At 50.4% G+C, this 21,161-nt stretch overlaps 1 protein-coding gene across 1 annotated transcript in view; it reads right to left on the reverse strand.

Moving 5' to 3' along the window:
• The window catches only part of LOC308610402 (uncharacterized protein), a gene marked incomplete at both ends in the record, with an annotated part of 179,683 nt that overhangs the window by 121,071 nt on the left and 37,451 nt on the right, over positions 1-21,161 (reverse strand). The window contains 2 exons of the mRNA XM_081259549.1: positions 19,557-19,727; positions 20,512-21,105. Of these exons, the coding sequence (XP_081115675.1) occupies positions 19,557-19,727; positions 20,512-21,105 (765 nt within the window). The remainder of the gene's footprint in view (positions 1-19,556; positions 19,728-20,511; positions 21,106-21,161) is intronic.

Consider the following 21,161-nt stretch of genomic DNA (forward strand, 5'->3'; position numbering starts at 1 on the left):
CTGGGGTCTCAGGCCAAAGCACAATTCGCACCACAGAACTCACTGTCAAGTCACTACCAGGCGAGGGGACATAGAAAACACAAGATAGCATTTCTTTCGGAGTTGTATGGTTTCCTTTATTAGAGAAAGTAGGAATTGCCTCTCTAGGGAAGGATCCCAGCCAACCGGGGCTTTGTCTACCTCCCAGTGGTCATGTGTGAGCCTTGTTGCTGAATGGGGAATGACTGAAGCACCTAAAGACGGAGAGGATCTCACTGGCGGTCTTACTTAGAGTCCCCGAACTGGTGGCGGGCTGGCTCTTCCTCCGTCTGCGAGCTGTCCTCCCCTCCTTTGTCAACTTTGGGGTTTTCATGGCCGCATGAGGACCAGTGGGAGGATGCTTTCTGGGTCTTGTCCCCTCGTGTCCTGTGGTGACCTTCACCTGTCCTGCGGTGATGGGAACTTTTCCTCGATGAAGACGTGTCCTTCTTTCCTTTTTTTCCTTCCAGGCTTCATCCCTGGGGTGGGAGACCTTCTGGCTTCCATCCCGTTCAGACGTGTAGCCTTCGCTCTGCAAGGTGGAGACCATGGGGGCTGCGACCTTCCCTTCAGCTCTTCCAGCAGCAGGCTTGCTGGTTGTGACTGCAGCTGGCAACACCATGCGCATGCTGCTCTCTGGACCATCTGCCCCCGTCGAGGATATGCTGGCAACACCCGCCGAGACCAGGTTCGTGTCCTGCAGGGATAGGCTGGCAGCACCTGCAGTGGCCTGGACGGATCCGCTTTCTCCTGGATCCTCGATGGTGGCTCCCGCCAGGCCCACGGTCATCCCTGCCGCCGATCCTTCGGCGCCTTTCAGGGCTGCAGGTGACCCACGGGGGGCATGATGGATTCCCTCTCCCCCCACATAAGCACAAGACGTGGCTCCAGTCACGTCACGAAGCTTGTGAAGCCCAACCTCATCCTGATCCCTTTCTCTGTGGAGCTCTGTGGTCTGAGCCAAGGGGAGGAGAGACAGGTAAGATAGAGATGACAGAAAGTGAGCTCAGAACTGTCCGCTCCTCTCTCATCCTGGAGCTGAGCAACTCAAGGCCTTATACTTAGAATAACCTTTGAAATCACCCAGTCTAAGCTCCCATTGGATGCAAGACCCCATCTACTGCACCCCTGTCAAACGGCCACTCCACTGTACTTGAACAGTCCAAGGGTCAGGGAGAGCACTGATACAATTCTCCATGATGATATACACTTTAACTTTATACCCTTGTGCTTCTCTCTCTGCAGGACAGATTCCTAGAAGTGGGGTTCCTGGGTCAAGGGATGCACACCTTGTACATTTTGGTGACTCCACGGGTGGGGCTGATTTGAGTCAGCGTGTCGGACACCCGGGGAGACACAATGAAGGAAGGACTTCCTAACTGTGAATGATGTTCCCCACGTGCTGAGACTACCTGGGCTGGGGTAAGTGTTCAGGAAGAGACCAGACAGTCAGGATGCTGTAGAAGGGATTACAGCCCTGGTGATGAGACCAGTGCCGCCGAGATGATACCTAAGGTCTCTCTGAAACTCGGCCTCGTGGGACAAGGTGGAGAAGCACTCAGAACCTCTCCAGTGTTGTGACTCCCGTAGTGATAGCTCGTTTTTCCCTGACCCTTTTCAACGGTAGAAGGTATTTCCCAGGCGAGTCTCAGAGAGCACCAAAGGCTATGAAGGACCAGCTTTGCCCTGCTCTCCCGAAGCGCCCTGCCCCGTGTTCTTGAGTCCCTGTCGGTGCTTACCACTAGGACTTTGGCATCCTCTGTAGTCGCTGCATCTCCAGTTTGGAGCATCGGGGTACTGCTGTAACTGTCTACCGGTGGTCTCAGGATATAGACAAGCTTTTCCCAATAGGAAAAGAGGTCTTCTTGTGCGTCGGAAGAGGGGCACAGCTGCAGATAGAAAGTCCGGCCGGTAGCAAGATTCAGGCACAGCTGCTGTTTCTCCCGGTTGTGGATGGAGATCTTGACAAACTTCAAGGGGAGCAGCTTGGTGAGCTCTAGGGTCTTCACGGGCTTGCAACCTCTCCCCTTGGTGATCCCGGCACAGACTTTCCTTGGTCGGGCCAGCAGCATGACGTCAGGTAGTGGGAAGAGGGGGCTGGTGGATGCGACGCCCACAGTCACCGTTCGGACGCGGTTGTCTAGGTCAATCAGTTCTCCTTCCTTGCTGACCTGGATAAAGTCGCTCTCAAACATGGGAGCGTACTTGAAAATGTCATACTCTCCTCCCTCGTACAGTTGTCGTTGCAGGACCCCCATGGAGGTCCTCGACACCCCCACTGAACAGTAGCTATTGGCCGTGTAATGAGGTAAACTCTCACTGCTCATGGCTCTCTTCGTTCAAGACACAGCCACCAGCCACAAATTGAGTCTCGGAGAGAGAGAGAGAGAGGGAACGAAAGCACCTCGTCACCTCCCTGCAGGACTCTGCCAGAGTCTCTTGACCCGACCCTATTTATACCGCAAGCCCTTTGTGACCCCTCACCATCGCATCACACACCCCTTTGTTGAGCCTCCAAGCCCCACCCCCTTGGGGCAGGCTCACCAGCCTCCCCCTAAACCAACCACCACGTCCATAGGGAACAGGCTGACCCTGCCAGGGTATACGTGTGGGTAGGCTGGATAGTCTTTCTACTCAAAAGGTTGAGAAAACCCTCCTGCTTTTGTAAATATCTGGGTGGTTTCCAGTCTTGTTGTTGTTACAAATCTCCATCATCTTGGCGCTTCTGCTGAATGATGTCCTGGGGATAAAATCCTGGAAGTGGACCGTGTACTTGCTAAGGGCAGGCATCCTATGGGGATTGCTGTTCTCTGTGCCCCCAGCATATATAGCACAGTGCTGGCAGGAACTTAGAAAGAGTGCTACCTGTCAGAGTCCCATTGGTACTGTCATTTCCAGGATATGGAGAATTTTCTCACCCATTTTCTCTTTTCAAGGAGGCTAACGTTTTATATTTATATTTTTTTACAGTTTTAGAAACTGTTTTTCTTGTGAAATATAACACACATTCATGAAAGTGCACAAACCATAAATATATAGCTTAATGAGTAACAAGAAAGTGAGCAGCCTTGTAGCTGCCACCCAGAGCAAGGAATAGAACCCTGCCAGCCCCTCTTCTGCGTGCTCCCTCCCCACAAAGGGAACCCAACCTTGGCTTCTATTTTTTTCCTTTCCCCCCTTCTTTTTTATTGACGTATAGTTGATTTGCAATGTTGTGTTCCTTTCTGTTGTGTTAATTTCTTCTGTTAATTTCTGATTCAGTTTCATGTGTATTCTTTGTATATTTCATGTATAGTCTTTTTCCTATTCTTTTCCATTATGGTTGATCACAGGATACTGACTATAGCTCTCTGTACTCTACAGTAGGACCCTGCTGTTTATCCACCCTGTAGTTTGTATCTGCTAATCCCAAACTCCCAATCCTTCCTTGCCCCCAACCCCACTGAAAACCCCAAGTCTCTCTTCTATGTCTGGGAGTCTGTTTCTGTTTTGCAGATATGTTCATTTGCATCGTACTTTAGAGTCCATGTATAAGGGCTATCATATGGTGAGAAATGTTATTTTTTATATAGGTTTCCGAGGTCATCCTTATGCATGTGAATGTTTGAGAACTACTGTCTTCCACTGTAAAGTTATGGCTTACTGGGGCTGAAAGAGGCCCCCCAGACCTCCTAGCCCAGTGGTTTTCCAACTTGGCTGCTGCACAGTAGAATTATTGGGTGAGATTTTTAAAACTCCCAGTGCTGGAGGGCTTACCCCACTTAAATGTCATCAGAATCTCTGGGATTGGGGTCAGGCTATCAATGTTTTTTTTTTTGTTTGTTTGTTTGTTTTGAAGCTCCCCAGGGAACTCCCAACATACAACCAAGGGTAAGAATCACTGCAGCGGTCCAATCCATTGGTTTTACAGTTGGGGACCCCGTGGCTGCCCACCGAGGTACCATTACAGAGAGGCAGAGTGACCCAAGAGAGTCAGTGGCCCAGACAGGATAGGAACTCAGATTTCCTGACTCCTCGTTGGTGCTGCTTCTACCATAAAGATTGTGTCCCTTTGTTGAGCCAATGACAACCCTGATCCCCCCGTGTTCTCTTTTATCCTACACAAAGTAAAATAACTCCCAATGGTTTGATTTCCTTACAAGCCAGAGAGAGTTTCTGTTTTCATAAGGTGAACCTGTGACCCCAGCTATGGCCTGAAGCTCAGCCCCGGCTGCAGACTTGTCCTCCCTCCACCCTAAGTGCCCTGGAGAAGCCTTGCTGGGAAAACAGGCTTCTATTTCTGGCAGTGGCTATGCACGTGTGACCTTTGAGCAAGCGACGAAAACCTTTTTCTGTGCTTATTTCCTTGCCTTCTACAGAGTGCCCATAACCAAAGCAAAGTGCTTTGCTGAGAAAAGGATGGTTGTTCAATAACATAGCCTCGTGCTAGGCACAGAACGGACAGCCAATAAATACTTGATGAGTTACGTAATTAATTCAGCAACGCAAGTATACACATCACACAGTCACTTTCCCCAGCTTGTCTTCTCCCCAGGCTATTTACATATTAAATCTTATTTCAAAAGATTCCCAACCTCGCAATGAAAATTTCTGTAGAGTGCATCTATTTCCAGCCCTAGTGTATGGCTTAATGATACTTAATACCTATCTTGTACAACAAAATTTTGATTCTGGGGTCTCAGGCCAAAGCACAATTCGCACCACAGAACTCACTGTCAAGTCACTACCAGGCGAGGGGACATAGAAAACACAAGATCGCATTTCTTTCGGAGTTGTATGGTTTCCTTTATTAGAGAAAGTAGGAATTGCCTCTCTAGGGAAGGATCCAAGCCAACCGGGGCTTTGTCTACCTCCCAGTGGTCATGTGTGAGCCTTGTTGCTGAATGGGGAATGACTGAAGCGCCTAAAGACGGAGAAGATCTCACTGGCGGTCTTACTTAGAGTCCCCGAACTGGTGGCGGGCTGGCTCTTCCTCCGTCTGCGAGCTGTCCTCCCCTCCTTTGTCAACTTTGGGGTTTTCATGGCCGCATGAGGACCAGTGGGAGGATGCTTTCTGGGTCTTGTCCCCTCGTGTCCTGTGGTGACCTTCACCTGTCCTGCGGTGATGGGAACTTTTCCTCGATGAAGACGTGTCCTTCTTTCCTTTTTTTCCTTCCAGGCTTCATCCCTGGGGTGGGAGACCTTCTGGCTTCCATCCCGTTCAGACGTGTAGCCTTCGCTCTGCAAGGTGGAGACCATGGGGGCTGCGACCTTCCCTTCAGCTCTTCCAGCAGCAGGCTTGCTGGTTGTGACTGCAGCTGGCAACACCATGCTCATGCTGCTCTCTGGACCATCTGCCCCCGTCGAGGATATGCTGGCAACACCCGCCGAGACCAGGTTCGTGTCCTGCAGGGATAGGCTGGCAGCACCTGCAGTGGCCTGGACGGATCCGCTTTCTCCTGGATCCTCGATGGTGGCTCCCGCCAGGCCCACGGTCATCCCTGCCGCCGATCCTTCGGCGCCTTTCAGGGCTGCAGGTGACCCACGGGGGGCATGATGGATTCCCTCTCCCCCCACATAAGCACAAGACGTGGCTCCAGTCACGTCACGAAGCTTGTGAAGCCCAACCTCATCCTGATCCCTTTCTCTGTGGAGCTCTGTGGTCTGAGCCAAGGGGAGGAGAGACAGGTAAGATAGAGATGACAGAAAGTGAGCTCAGAACTGTCCGCTCCTCTCTCATCCTGGAGCTGAGCAACTCAAGGCCTTATACTTAGAATAACCTTTGAAATCACCCAGTCTAAGCTCCCATTGGATGCAAGACCCCATCTACTGCACCCCTGTCAAACGGCCACTCCACTGTACTTGAACAGTCCAAGGGTCAGGGAGAGCACTGATACAATTCTCCATGATGATATACACTTTAACTTTATACCCTTGTGCTTCTCTCTCTGCAGGACAGATTCCTAGAAGTGGGGTTCCTGGGTCAAGGGATGCACACCTTGTACATTTTGGTGACTCCACGGGTGGGGCTGATTTGAGTCAGCGTGTCGGACTCCCGGGGAGACACAATGAAGGAAGGACTTCCTAACTGTGAATGATGTTCCCCACCTGCTGAGACTACCTGGGCTGGGGTAAGTGTTCAGGAAGAGACCAGACAGTCAGGATGCTGTAGAAGGGATTACAGCCCTGGTGATGAGACCAGTGCAGCCGAGATGATACCTAAGGTCTCTCTGAAACTCGGCCTCGTGGGACAAGGTGGAGAAGCACTCAGAACCTCTCCAGTGTTGTGACTCCCGTAGTGATAGCTCGTTTGTCCCTGACCCTTTTCAACGGTAGAAGGTATTTCCCAGGCGAGTCTCAGAGAGCACCAAAGGCTATGAAGGACCAGCTTTGCCCTGCTCTCCCGAAGCGCCCTGCCCCGTGTTCTTGAGTCCCTGTCGGTGCTTACCACTAGGATTTTGGCATCCTCTGTAGTCGCTGCATCTCCAGTTTGGAGCATCGGGGTACTGCTGTAACTGTCTACCGGTGGTCTCAGGATATAGACAAGCTTTTCCCAATAGGAAAAGAGGTCTTCTTGTGCGTCGGAAGAGGGGCACAGCTGCAGATAGAAAGTCCGGCCGGTAGCAAGATTCAGGCACAGCTGCTGTTTCTCCCGGTTGTGGATGGAGATCTTGACAAACTTCAAGGGGAGCAGCTTGGTGAGCTCTAGGGTCTTCACGGGCTTGCAACCTCTCCCCTTGGTGATCCCGGCACAGACTTTCCTTGGTCGGGCCAGCAGCATGACGTCAGGTAGTGGGAAGAGGGGGCTGGTGGATGCGACGCCCACAGCCACCGTTCGGACGCGGTTGTCTAGGTCAATCAGTTCTCCTTCCTTGCTGACCTGGATAAAGTCGCTCTCAAACATGGGAGCGTACTTGAAAATGTCATACTCTCCTCCCTCGTACAGTTGTCGTTGCAGGACCCCCATGGAGGTCCTCGACACCCCCACTGAACAGTAGCTATTGGCCGTGTAATGAGGTAAACTCTCACTGCTCATGGCTCTCTTCGTTCAAGACAGAGCCACCAGCCACAAATTGAGTCTCGGAGAGAGAGAGAGAGAGGGAACGAAAGCACCTCGTCACCTCCCTGCAGGACTCTGCCAGAGTCTCTTGACCCGACCCTATTTATACCGCAAGCCCTTTGTGACCCGTCACCATCGCATCACACACCCCTTTGTTGAGCCTCCAAGCCCCCACCCCCTTGGGGCAGGCTCACCAGCCTCCCCCTAAACCAACCACCACGTCCATAGGGAACAGGCTGACCCTGCCAGGGTATACGTGTGGGTAGGCTGGATAGTCTTTCTACTCAAAAGGTTGAGAAAACCCTCCTGCTTTTGTAAATATCTGGGTGGTTTCCAGTCTTGTTGTTGTTACAAATCTCCATCATCTTGGCGCTTCTGCTGAATGATGTCCTGGGGATAAAATCCTGGAAGTGGACCGTGTACTTGCTAAGGGCAGGCATCCTATGGGGATTGCTGTTCTCTGTGCCCCCAGCATATATAGCACAGTGCTGGCAGGAACTTAGAAAGAGTGCTACCTGTCAGAGTCCCATTGGTACTGTCATTTCCAGGATATGGAGAATTTTCTCACCCATTTTCTCTTTTCAAGGAGGCTAACGTTTTATATTTATATTTTTTTACAGTTTTAGAAACTGTTTTTTCTTGTGAAATATAACACACATTCATGAAAGTGCACAAACCATAAATATATAGCTTAATGAGTAACAAGAAAGTGAGCAGCCTTGTAGCTGCCACCCAGAGCAAGGAATAGAACCCTGCCAGCCCCTCTTCTGCGTGCTCCCTCCCCACAAAGGGAACCCAACCTTGGCTTCTATTTTTTTCCTTTCCCCCCTTCTTTTTTATTGACGTATAGTTGATTTGCAATGTTGTGTTCCTTTCTGTTGTGTTAATTTCTTCTGTTAATTTCTGATTCAGTTTCATGTGTATTCTTTGTATATTTCATGTATAGTCTTTTTCCTATTCTTTTCCATTATGGTTGATCACAGGATACTGACTATAGCTCTCTGTGCTCTACAGTAGGACCCTGCTGTTTATCCACCCTGTAGTTTGTATCTGCTAATCCCAAACTCCCAATCCTTCCTTGCCCCCAACCCCACTGAAAACCCCAAGTCTCTCTTCTATGTCTGGGAGTCTGTTTCTGTTTTGCAGATATGTTCATTTGCATCGTACTTTAGAGTCCATGTATAAGGGCTATCATATGGTGAGAAATGTTATTTTTTATATAGGCTTCCGAGGTCATCCTTATGCATGTGAATGTTTGAGAACTACTGTCTTCCACTGTAAAGTTATGGCATACTGGGGCTGAAAGAGGCCCCCCAGACCTCCTAGCCCAGTGGTTTTCCAACTTGGCTGCTGCACAGTAGAATTATTGGGTGAGATTTTTAAAACTCCCAGTGCTGGAGGGCTTACCCCACTTAAATGTCATCAGAATCTCTGGGATTGGGGTCAGGCTATCAATGTTTTTTTGTTTGTTTGTTTGTTTGTTTTGAAGCTCCCCAGGGAACTCCCAACATACAACCAAGGGTAAGAATCACTGCAGCGGTCCAATCCATTGGTTTTACAGTTGGGGACCCCGTGGCTGCCCACCGAGGTACCATTACAGAGAGGCAGAGTGACCCAAGAGAGTCAGTGGCCCAGACAGGATAGGAACTCAGATTTCCTGACTCCTCGTTGGTGCTGCTTCTACCATAAAGATTGTGTCCCTTTGTTGAGCCAATGACAACCCTGATCCCCCCGTGTTCTCTTTTATCCTACACAAAGTAAAATAACTCCCAATGGTTTGATTTCCTTACAAGCCAGAGAGAGTTTCTGTTTTCATAAGGTGAACCTGTGACCCCAGCTATGGCCTGAAGCTCAGCCCCGGCTGCAGACTTGTCCTCCCTCCACCCTAAGTGCCCTGGAGAAGCCTTGCTGGGAAAACAGGCTTCTATTTCTGGCAGTGGCTATGCACGTGTGACCTTCGAGCAAGCGACGAAAACCTTTTTCTGTGCTTATTTCCTTGCCTTCTACAGAGTGCCCATAACCAAAGCAAAGTGCTTTGCTGAGAAAAGGATGGTTGTTCAATAACAGCCTCGTGCTAGGCACAGAACGGACAGCCAATAAATACTTGATGAGTTAAGTAATTAATTCAGCAACGCAAGTATACACATCACACAGTCACTTCCCCCAGCTTGTCTTCTCCCCAGGCTATTTACATATTAAATCTTATTTCAAAAGATTCCCAACCTCGCAATGAAAATTTCTGTAGAGTGCATCTATTTCCAGCCCTAGTGTATGGCTTAATGATACTTAATACCTATCTTGTACAACAAAATTTTGATTCTGGGGTCTCAGGCCAAAGCACAATTCGCACCACAGAACTCACTGTCAAGTCACTACCAGGCGAGGGGACATAGAAAACACAAGATCGCATTTCTTTCGGAGTTGTATGGTTTCCTTTATTAGAGAAAGTAGGAATTGCCTCTCTAGGGAAGGATCCAAGCCAACCGGGGCTTTGTCTACCTCCCAGTGGTCATGTGTGAGCCTTGTTGCTGAATGGGGAATGACTGAAGCGCCTAAAGACGGAGAAGATCTCACTGGCGGTCTTACTTAGAGTCCCCGAACTGGTGGCGGGCTGGCTCTTCCTCCGTCTGCGAGCTGTCCTCCCCTCCTTTGTCAACTTTGGGGTTTTCATGGCCGCATGAGGACCAGTGGGAGGATGCTTTCTGGGTCTTGTCCCCTCGTGTCCTGTGGTGACCTTCACCTGTCCTGCGGTGATGGGAACTTTTCCTCGATGAAGACGTGTCCTTCTTTCCTTTTTTTCCTTCCAGGCTTCATCCCTGGGGTGGGAGACCTTCTGGCTTCCATCCCGTTCAGACGTGTAGCCTTCGCTCTGCAAGGTGGAGACCATGGGGGCTGCGACCTTCCCTTCAGCTCTTCCAGCAGCAGGCTTGCTGGTTGTGACTGCAGCTGGCAACACCATGCTCATGCTGCTCTCTGGACCATCTGCCCCCGTCGAGGATATGCTGGCAACACCCGCCGAGACCAGGTTCGTGTCCTGCAGGGATAGGCTGGCAGCACCTGCAGTGGCCTGGACGGATCCGCTTTCTCCTGGATCCTCGATGGTGGCTCCCGCCAGGCCCACGGTCATCCCTGCCGCCGATCCTTCGGCGCCTTTCAGGGCTGCAGGTGACCCACGGGGGGCATGATGGATTCCCTCTCCCCCCACATAAGCACAAGACGTGGCTCCAGTCACGTCACGAAGCTTGTGAAGCCCAACCTCATCCTGATCCCTTTCTCTGTGGAGCTCTGTGGTCTGAGCCAAGGGGAGGAGAGACAGGTAAGATAGAGATGACAGAAAGTGAGCTCAGAACTGTCCGCTCCTCTCTCATCCTGGAGCTGAGCAACTCAAGGCCTTATACTTAGAATAACCTTTGAAATCACCCAGTCTAAGCTCCCATTGGATGCAAGACCCCATCTACTGCACCCCTGTCAAACGGCCACTCCACTGTACTTGAACAGTCCAAGGGTCAGGGAGAGCACTGATACAATTCTCCATGATGATATACACTTTAACTTTATACCCTTGTGCTTCTCTCTCTGCAGGACAGATTCCTAGAAGTGGGGTTCCTGGGTCAAGGGATGCACACCTTGTACATTTTGGTGACTCCACGGGTGGGGCTGATTTGAGTCAGCGTGTCGGACTCCCGGGGAGACACAATGAAGGAAGGACTTCCTAACTGTGAATGATGTTCCCCACCTGCTGAGACTACCTGGGCTGGGGTAAGTGTTCAGGAAGAGACCAGACAGTCAGGATGCTGTAGAAGGGATTACAGCCCTGGTGATGAGACCAGTGCAGCCGAGATGATACCTAAGGTCTCTCTGAAACTCGGCCTCGTGGGACAAGGTGGAGAAGCACTCAGAACCTCTCCAGTGTTGTGACTCCCGTAGTGATAGCTCGTTTGTCCCTGACCCTTTTCAACGGTAGAAGGTATTTCCCAGGCGAGTCTCAGAGAGCACCAAAGGCTATGAAGGACCAGCTTTGCCCTGCTCTCCCGAAGCGCCCTGCCCCGTGTTCTTGAGTCCCTGTCGGTGCTTACCACTAGGATTTTGGCATCCTCTGTAGTCGCTGCATCTCCAGTTTGGAGCATCGGGGTACTGCTGTAACTGTCTACCGGTGGTCTCAGGATATAGACAAGCTTTTCCCAATAGGAAAAGAGGTCTTCTTGTGCGTCGGAAGAGGGGCACAGCTGCAGATAGAAAGTCCGGCCGGTAGCAAGATTCAGGCACAGCTGCTGTTTCTCCCGGTTGTGGATGGAGATCTTGACAAACTTCAAGGGGAGCAGCTTGGTGAGCTCTAGGGTCTTCACGGGCTTGCAACCTCTCCCCTTGGTGATCCCGGCACAGACTTTCCTTGGTCGGGCCAGCAGCATGACGTCAGGTAGTGGGAAGAGGGGGCTGGTGGATGCGACGCCCACAGCCACCGTTCGGACGCGGTTGTCTAGGTCAATCAGTTCTCCTTCCTTGCTGACCTGGATAAAGTCGCTCTCAAACATGGGAGCGTACTTGAAAATGTCATACTCTCCTCCCTCGTACAGTTGTCGTTGCAGGACCCCCATGGAGGTCCTCGACACCCCCACTGAACAGTAGCTATTGGCCGTGTAATGAGGTAAACTCTCACTGCTCATGGCTCTCTTCGTTCAAGACAGAGCCACCAGCCACAAATTGAGTCTCGGAGAGAGAGAGAGAGAGGGAACGAAAGCACCTCGTCACCTCCCTGCAGGACTCTGCCAGAGTCTCTTGACCCGACCCTATTTATACCGCAAGCCCTTTGTGACCCGTCACCATCGCATCACACACCCCTTTGTTGAGCCTCCAAGCCCCCACCCCCTTGGGGCAGGCTCACCAGCCTCCCCCTAAACCAACCACCACGTCCATAGGGAACAGGCTGACCCTGCCAGGGTATACGTGTGGGTAGGCTGGATAGTCTTTCTACTCAAAAGGTTGAGAAAACCCTCCTGCTTTTGTAAATATCTGGGTGGTTTCCAGTCTTGTTGTTGTTACAAATCTCCATCATCTTGGCGCTTCTGCTGAATGATGTCCTGGGGATAAAATCCTGGAAGTGGACCGTGTACTTGCTAAGGGCAGGCATCCTATGGGGATTGCTGTTCTCTGTGCCCCCAGCATATATAGCACAGTGCTGGCAGGAACTTAGAAAGAGTGCTACCTGTCAGAGTCCCATTGGTACTGTCATTTCCAGGATATGGAGAATTTTCTCACCCATTTTCTCTTTTCAAGGAGGCTAACGTTTTATATTTATATTTTTTTACAGTTTTAGAAACTGTTTTTCTTGTGAAATATAACACACATTCATGAAAGTGCACAAACCATAAATATATAGCTTAATGAGTAACAAGAAAGTGAGCAGCCTTGTAGCTGCCACCCAGAGCAAGGAATAGAACCCTGCCAGCCCCTCTTCTGCGTGCTCCCTCCCCACAAAGGGAACCCAACCTTGGCTTCTATTTTTTTCCTTTCCCCCCTTCTTTTTTATTGACGTATAGTTGATTTGCAATGTTGTGTTCCTTTCTCTTGTGTTAATTTCTTCTGTTAATTTCTGATTCAGTTTCATGTGTATTCTTTGTATATTTCATGTATAGTCTTTTTCCTATTCTTTTCCATTATGGTTGATCACAGGATACTGACTATAGCTCTCTGTGCTCTACAGTAGGACCCTGCTGTTTATCCACCCTGTAGTTTGTATCTGCTAATCCCAAACTCCCAATCCTTCCTTGCCCCCAACCCCACTGAAAACCCCAAGTCTCTCTTCTATGTCTAGGAGTCTGTTTCTGTTTTGCAGATATGTTCATTTGCATCGTACTTTAGAGTCCATGTATAAGGGCTATCATATGGTGAGAAATGTTATTTTTTATATAGGCTTCCCAGGTCATCCTTATGCATGTGAATGTTTGAGAACTACTGTCTTCCACTGTAAAGTTATGGCATACTGGGGCTGAAAGAGGCCCCCCAGACCTCCTAGCCCAGTGGTTTTCCAACTTGGCTGCTGCACAGTAGAATTATTGGGTGAGATTTTTAAAACTCCCAGTGCTGGAGGGCTTACCCCACTTAAATGTCATCAGAATCTCTGGGATTGGGGTCAGGCTATCAATGTTTTTTTGTTTGTTTGTTTGTTTGTTTTGAAGCTCCCCAGGGAACTCCCAACATACAACCAAGGGTAAGAATCACTGCAGCGGTCCAATCCATTGGTTTTACAGTTGGGGACCCCGTGGCTGCCCACCGAGGTACCATTACAGAGAGGCAGAGTGACCCAAGAGAGTCAGTGGCCCAGACAGGATAGGAACTCAGATTTCCTGACTCCTCGTTGGTGCTGCTTCTACCATAAAGATTGTGTCCCTTTGTTGAGCCAATGACAACCCTGATCCCCCCGTGTTCTGTTTTATCCTACACAAAGTAAAATAACTCCCAGTGGTTTGATTTCCTTACAAGCCAGAGAGAGTTTCTGTTTTCATAAGGTGAACCTCTGACCCCAGCTATGGCCTGAAGCTCAGCCCCGGCTGCAGACTTGTCCTCCCTCCACCCTAAGTGCCCTGGAGAAGCCTTGCTGGGAAAACAGGCTTCTCTTTCTGGCAGTGGCTATGCACGTGTGACCTTCGAGCAAGCGACGAAAACCTTTTTCTGTGCTTATTTCCTTGCCTTCTACAGAGTGCCCATAACCAAAGCAAAGTGCTTTGCTGAGAAAAGGATGGTTGTTCAATAACATAGCCTCGTGCTAGGCACAGAACGGACAGCCAATAAATACTTGATGAGTTAAGAAATTAATTCAGCAACGCAAGTATACACATCACACAGTCACTTCCCCCAGCTTGTCTTCTCCCCAGGCTATTTACATATTAAATCTTATTTCAAAAGATTCCCAACCTCGCAATGAAAATTTCTGTAGAGTGCATCTATTTCCAGCCCTAGTGTATGGCTTAATGATACTTAATACCTATCTTGTACAACAAAATTTTGATTCTGGGGTCTCAGGCCAAAGCACAATTCGCACCACAGAACTCACTGTCAAGTCACTACCAGGCGAGGGGACATAGAAAACACAAGATCGCATTTCTTTCGGAGTTGTATGGTTTCCTTTATTAGAGAAAGTAGGAATTGCCTCTCTAGGGAAGGATCCAAGCCAACCGGGGCTTTGTCTACCTCCCAGTGGTCATGTGTGAGCCTTGTTGCTGAATGGGGAATGACTGAAGCGCCTAAAGACGGAGAAGATCTCACTGGCGGTCTTACTTAGAGTCCCCGAACTGGTGGCGGGCTGGCTCTTCCTCCGTCTGCGAGCTGTCCTCCCCTCCTTTGTCAACTTTGGGGTTTTCATGGCCGCATGAGGACCAGTGGGAGGATGCTTTCTGGGTCTTGTCCCCTCGTGTCCTGTGGTGACCTTCACCTGTCCTGCGGTGATGGGAACTTTTCCTCGATGAAGACGTGTCCTTCTTTCCTTTTTTTCCTTCCAGGCTTCATCCCTGGGGTGGGAGACCTTCTGGCTTCCATCCCGTTCAGACGTGTAGCCTTCGCTCTGCAAGGTGGAGACCATGGGGGCTGCGACCTTCCCTTCAGCTCTTCCAGCAGCAGGCTTGCTGGTTGTGACTGCAGCTGGCAACACCATGCTCATGCTGCTCTCTGGACCATCTGCCCCCGTCGAGGATATGCTGGCAACACCCGCCGAGACCAGGTTCGTGTCCTGCAGGGATAGGCTGGCAGCACCTGCAGTGGCCTGGACGGATCCGCTTTCTCCTGGATCCTCGATGGTGGCTCCCGCCAGGCCCACGGTCATCCCTGCCGCCGATCCTTCGGCGCCTTTCAGGGCTGCAGGTGACCCACGGGGGGCATGATGGATTCCCTCTCCCCCCACATAAGCACAAGACGTGGCTCCAGTCACGTCACGAAGCTTGTGAAGCCCAACCTCATCCTGATCCCTTTCTCTGTGGAGCTCTGTGGTCTGAGCCAAGGGGAGGAGAGACAGGTAAGATAGAGATGACAGAAAGTGAGCTCAGAACTGTCCGCTCCTCTCTCATCCTGGAGCTGAGCAACTCAAGGCCTTATACTTAGAATAACCTTTGAAATCACCCAGTCTAAGCTCCCATTGGATGCAAGACCCCATCTACTGCACCCCTGTCAAACGGCCACTCCACTGTACTTGAACAGTCCAAGGGTCAGGGAGAGCACTGATACAATTCTCCATGATGATATACACTTTAACTTTATACCCTTGTGCTTCTCTCTCTGCAGGACAGATTCCTAGAAGTGGGGTTCCTGGGTCAAGGGATGCACACCTTGTACATTTTGGTGACTCCACGGGTGGGGCTGATTTGAGTCAGCGTGTCGGACTCCCGGGGAGACACAATGAAGGAAGGACTTCCTAACTGTGAATGATGTTCCCCACCTGCTGAGACTACCTGGGCTGGGGTAAGTGTTCAGGAAGAGACCAGACAGTCAGGATGCTGTAGAAGGGATTACAGCCCTGGTGATGAGACCAGTGCAGCCGAGATGATACCTAAGGTCTCTCTGAAACTCGGCCTCGTGGGACAAGGTGGAGAAGCACTCAGAACCTCTCCAGTGTTGTGACTCCCGTAGTGATAGCTCGTTTGTCCCTGACCCTTTTCAACGGTAGAAGGTATTTCCCAGGCGAGTCTCAGAGAGCACCAAAGGCTATGAAGGACCAGCTTTGCCCTGCTCTCCCGAAGCGCCCTGCCCCGTGTTCTTGAGTCCCTGTCGGTGCTTACCACTAGGATTTTGGCATCCTCTGTAGTCGCTGCATCTCCAGTTTGGAGCATCGGGGTACTGCTGTAACTGTCTACCGGTGGTCTCAGGATATAGACAAGCTTTTCCCAATAGGAAAAGAGGTCTTCTTGTGCGTCGGAAGAGGGGCACAGCTGCAGATAGAAAGTCCGGCCGGTAGCAAGATTCAGGCACAGCTGCTGTTTCTCCCGGTTGTGGATGGAGATCTTGACAAACTTCAAGGGGAGCAGCTTGGTGAGCTCTAGGGTCTTCACGGGCTTGCAACCTCTCCCCTTGGTGATCCCGGCACAGACTTTCCTTGGTCGGGCCAGCAGCATGACGTCAGGTAGTGGGAAGAGGGGGCTGGTGGATGCGACGCCCACAGCCACCGTTCGGACGCGGTTGTCTAGGTCAATCAGTTCTCCTTCCTTGCTGACCTGGATAAAGTCGCTCTCAAACATGGGAGCGTACTTGAAAATGTCATACTCTCCTCCCTCGTACAGTTGTCGTTGCAGGACCCCCATGGAGGTCCTCGACACCCCCACTGAACAGTAGCTATTGGCCGTGTAATGAGGTAAACTCTCACTGCTCATGGCTCTCTTCGTTCAAGACACAGCCACCAGCCACAAATTGAGTCTCGGAGAGAGAGAGAGAGAGGGAACGAAAGCACCTCGTCACCTCCCTGCAGGACTCTGCCAGAGTCTCTTGACCCGACCCTATTTATACCGCAAGCCCTTTGTGACCCGTCACCATCGCATCACACACCCCTTTGTTGAGCCTCCAAGCCCCCACCCCCTTGGGGCAGGCTCACCAGCCTCCCCCTAAACCAACCACCACGTCCATAGGGAACAGGCTGACCCTGCCAGGGTATACGTGTGGGTAGGCTGGATAGTCTTTCTACTCAAAAGGTTGAGAAAACCCTCCTGCTTTTGTAAATATCTGGGTGGTTTCCAGTCTTGTTGTTGTTACAAATCTCCATCATCTTGGCGCTTCTGCTGAATGATGTCCTGGGGATAAAATCCTGGAAGTGGACCGTGTACTTGCTAAGGGCAGGCATCCTATGGGGATTGCTGTTCTCTGTGCCCCCAGCATATATAGCACAGTGCTGGCAGGAACTTAGAAAGAGTGCTACCTGTCAGAGTCCCATTGGTACTGTCATTTCCAGGATATGGAGAATTTTCTCACCCATTTTCTCTTTTCAAGGAGGCTAACGTTTTATATTTATATTTTTTTACAGTTTTAGAAACTGTTTTTCTTGTGAAATATAACACACATTCATGAAAGTGCACAAACCATAAATATATAGCTTAATGAGTAACAAGAAAGTGAGCAGCCTTGTAGCTGCCACCCAGAGCAAGGAATAGAACCCTGCCAGCCCCTCTTCTGCGTGCTCCCTCCCCACAAAGGGAACCCAACCTTGGCTTCTATTTTTTTCCTTTCCCCCCTTCTTTTTTATTGACGTATAGTTGATTTGCAATGTTGTGTTCCTTTCTGTTGTGTTAATTTCTTCTGTTAATTTCTGATTCAGTTTCATGTGTATTCTTTGTATATTTCATGTATAGTCTTTTTCCTATTCTTTTCCATTATGGTTGATCACAGGATACTGACTATAGCTCTCTGTGCTCTACAGTAGGACCCTGCTGTTTATCCACCCTGTAGTTTGTATCTGCTAATCCCAAACTCCCAATCCTTCCTTGCCCCCAACCCCACTGAAAACCCCAAGTCTCTCTTCTATGTCTAGGAGTCTGTTTCTGTTTTGCAGATATGTTCATTTGCATCGTACTTTAGAGTCCATGTATAAGGGCTATCATATGGTGAGAAATGTTATTTTTTATATAGGCTTCCCAGGTCATCCTTATGCATGTGAATGTTTGAGAACTACTGTCTTCCACTGTAAAGTTATGGCATACTGGGGCTGAAAGAGGCCCCCCAGACTTCCTAGCCCAGTGGTTTTCCAACTTGGCTGCTGCACAGTAGAATTATTGGGTGAGATTTTTAAAACTCCCAGTGCTGGAGGGCTTACCCCACTTAAATGTCATCAGAATCTCTGGGATTGGGGTCAGGCTATCAATGTTTTTTTGTTTGTTTGTTTGTTTGTTTTGAAGCTCCCCAGGGAACTCCCAACATACAACCAAGGGTAAGAATCACTGCAGCGGTCCAATGCATTGGTTTTACAGTTGGGGACCCCGTGGCCGCCCACCGAGGTACCATTACAGAGAGGCAGAGTGACCCAAGAGAGTCAGTGGCCCAGACAGGATAGGAACTCAGATTTCCTGACTCCTCGTTGGTGCTGCTTCTACCATAAAGATTGTGTCCCTTTGTTGAGCCAATGACAACCCTGATCCCCCCGTGTTCTGTTTTATCCTACACAAAGTAAAATAACTCCCAATGGTTTGATTTCCTTACAAGCCAGAGAGAGTTTCTGTTTTCATAAGGTGAACCTCTGACCCCAGCTATGGCCTGAAGCTCAGCCCCGGCTGCAGACTTGTCCTCCCTCCACCCTAAGTGCCCTGGAGAAGCCTTGCTGGGAAAACAGGCTTCTCTTTCTGGCAGTGGCTATGCACGTGTGACCTTCGAGCAAGCGACGAAAACCTTTTTCTGTGCTTATTTCCTTGCCTTCTACAGAGTGCCCATAACCAAAGCAAAGTGCTTTGCTGAGAAAAGGATGGTTGTTCAATAACATAGCCTCGTGCTAGGCACAGAACGGACAGCCAATAAATACTTGATGAGTTAAGAAATTAATTCAGCAACGCAAGTATACACATCACACAGTCACTTCCCCCAGCTTGTCTTCTCCCCAGGCTATTTACATATTAAATCTTATTTCAAAAGATTCCCAACCTCGCAATGAAAATTTCTGTAGAGTGCATCTATTTCCAGCCCTAGTGTATGGCTTAATGATACTTAATACCTATCTTGTACAACAAAATTTTGATTCTGGGGTCTCAGGCCAAAGCACAATTCGCACCACAGAACTCACTGTCAAGTCACTACCAGGCGAGGGGACATAGAAAACACAAGATCGCATTTCTTTCGGAGTTGTATGGTTTCCTTTATTAGAGAAAGTAGGAATTGCCTCTCTAGGGAAGGATCCAAGCCAACCGGGGCTTTGTCTACCTCCCAGTGGTCATGTGTGAGCCTTGTTGCTGAATGGGGAATGACTGAAGCGCCTAAAGACGGAGAAGATCTCACTGGCGGTCTTACTTAGAGTCCCCGAACTGGTGGCGGGCTGGCTCTTCCTCCGTCTGCGAGCTGTCCTCCCCTCCTTTGTCAACTTTGGGGTTTTCATGGCCGCATGAGGACCAGTGGGAGGATGCTTTCTGGGTCTTGTCCCCTCGTGTCCTGTGGTGACCTTCACCTGTCCTGCGGTGATGGGAACTTTTCCTCGATGAAGACGTGTCCTTCTTTCCTTTTTTTCCTTCCAGGCTTCATCCCTGGGGTGGGAGACCTTCTGGCTTCCATCCCGTTCAGACGTGTAGCCTTCGCTCTGCAAGGTGGAGACCATGGGGGCTGCGACCTTCCCTTCAGCTCTTCCAGCAGCAGGCTTGCTGGTTGTGACTGCAGCTGGCAACACCATGCTCATGCTGCTCTCTGGACCATCTGCCCCCGTCGAGGATATGCTGGCAACACCCGCCGAGACCAGGTTCGTGTCCTGCAGGGATAGGCTGGCAGCACCTGCAGTGGCCTGGACGGATCCGCTTTCTCCTGGATCCTCGATGGTGGCTCCTGCCAGGCCCACGGTCATCCCTGCCGCCGATCCTTCGGCGCCTTTCAGGGCTGCAGGTGACCCACGGGGGGCATGATGGATTCCCTCTCCCCCCACATAAGCACAAGACGTGGCTCCAGTCACGTCACGAAGCTTGTGAAGCCCAACCTCATCCTGATCCCTTTCTCTGTGGAGCTCTGTGGTCTGAGCCAAGGGGAGGAGAGACAGGTAAGATAGAGATGACAGAAAGTGAGCTCAGAACTGTCCGCTCCTCTCTCATCCTGGAGCTGAGCAACTCAAGGCCTTATACTTAGAATAACCTTTGAAATCACCCAGTCTAAGCTCCCATTGGATGCAAGACCCCATCTACTGCACCCCTGTCAAACGGCCACTCCACTGTACTTGAACAGTCCCAGGGTCAGGGAGAGCACTGATACAATTCTCCATGATGATATACACTTTAACTTTATACCCTTGTGCTTCTCTCTCTGCAGGACAGATTCCTAGAAGTGGGGTTCCTGGGTCAAGGGATGCACACCTTGTACATTTTGGTGACTCCACGGGTGGGGCTGATTTGAGTCAGCGTGTCGGACTCCCGGGGAGACACAATGAAGGAAGGACTTCCTAACTGTGAATGATGTTCCCCACCTGCTGAGACTACCTGGGCTGGGGTAAGTGTTCAGGAAGAGACCAGACAGTCAGGATGCTGTAGAAGGGATTACAGCCCTGGTGATGAGACCAGTGCAGCCGAGATGATACCTAAGGTCTCTCTGAAACTCGGCCTCGTGGGACAAGGTGGAGAAGCACTCAGAACCTCTCCAGTGTTGTGACTCCCGTAGTGATAGCTCGTTTGTCCCTGACCCTTTTCAACGGTAGAAGGTATTTCCCAGGCGAGTCTCAGAGAGCACCAAAGGCTATGAAGGACCAGCTTTGCCCTGCTCTCCCGAAGCGCCCTGCCCCGTGTTCTTGAGTCCCTGTCGGTGCTTACCACTAGGATTTTGGCATCCTCTGTAGTCGCTGCATCTCCAGTTTGGAGCATCGGGGTACTGCTGTAACTGTCTACCGGTGGTCTCAGGATATAGACAAGCTTTTCCCAATAGGAAAAGAGGTCTTCTTGTGCGTCGGAAGAGGGGCACAGCTGCAGATAGAAAGTCCGGCCGGTAGCAAGATTCAGGCACAGCTGCTGTTTCTCCCGGTTGTGGATGGAGATCTTGACAAACTTCAAGGGGAGCAGCTTGGTGAGCTCTAGGGTCTTCACGGGCTTGCAACCTCTCCCCTTGGTGATCCCGGCACAGACTTTCCTTGGTCGGGCCAGCAGCATGACGTCAGGTAGTGGGAAGAGGGGGCTGGTGGATGCGACGCCCACAGTCACCGTTCGGACGCGGTTGTCTAGGTCAATCAGTTCTCCTTCCTTGCTGACCTGGATAAAGTCGCTCTCAAACATGGGAGCGTACTTGAAAATGTCATACTCTCCTCCCTCGTACAGTTGTCGTTGCAGGACCCCCATGGAGGTCCTCGACACCCCCACTGAACAGTAGCTATTGGCCGTGTAATAAGGTAAACTCTCACTGCTCATGGCTCTCTTCGTTCAAGACAGAGCCACCAGCCACAAATTGAGTCTCGGAGAGAGAGAGAGAG

The sequence above is a fragment of the Mesoplodon bidens genome, assembly GCF_964165515.1.
Source record: "Mesoplodon bidens genome assembly, contig: HAP1_SCAFFOLD_174, whole genome shotgun sequence".
Taxonomy (NCBI): domain Eukaryota; kingdom Metazoa; phylum Chordata; class Mammalia; order Artiodactyla; family Ziphiidae; genus Mesoplodon; species Mesoplodon bidens.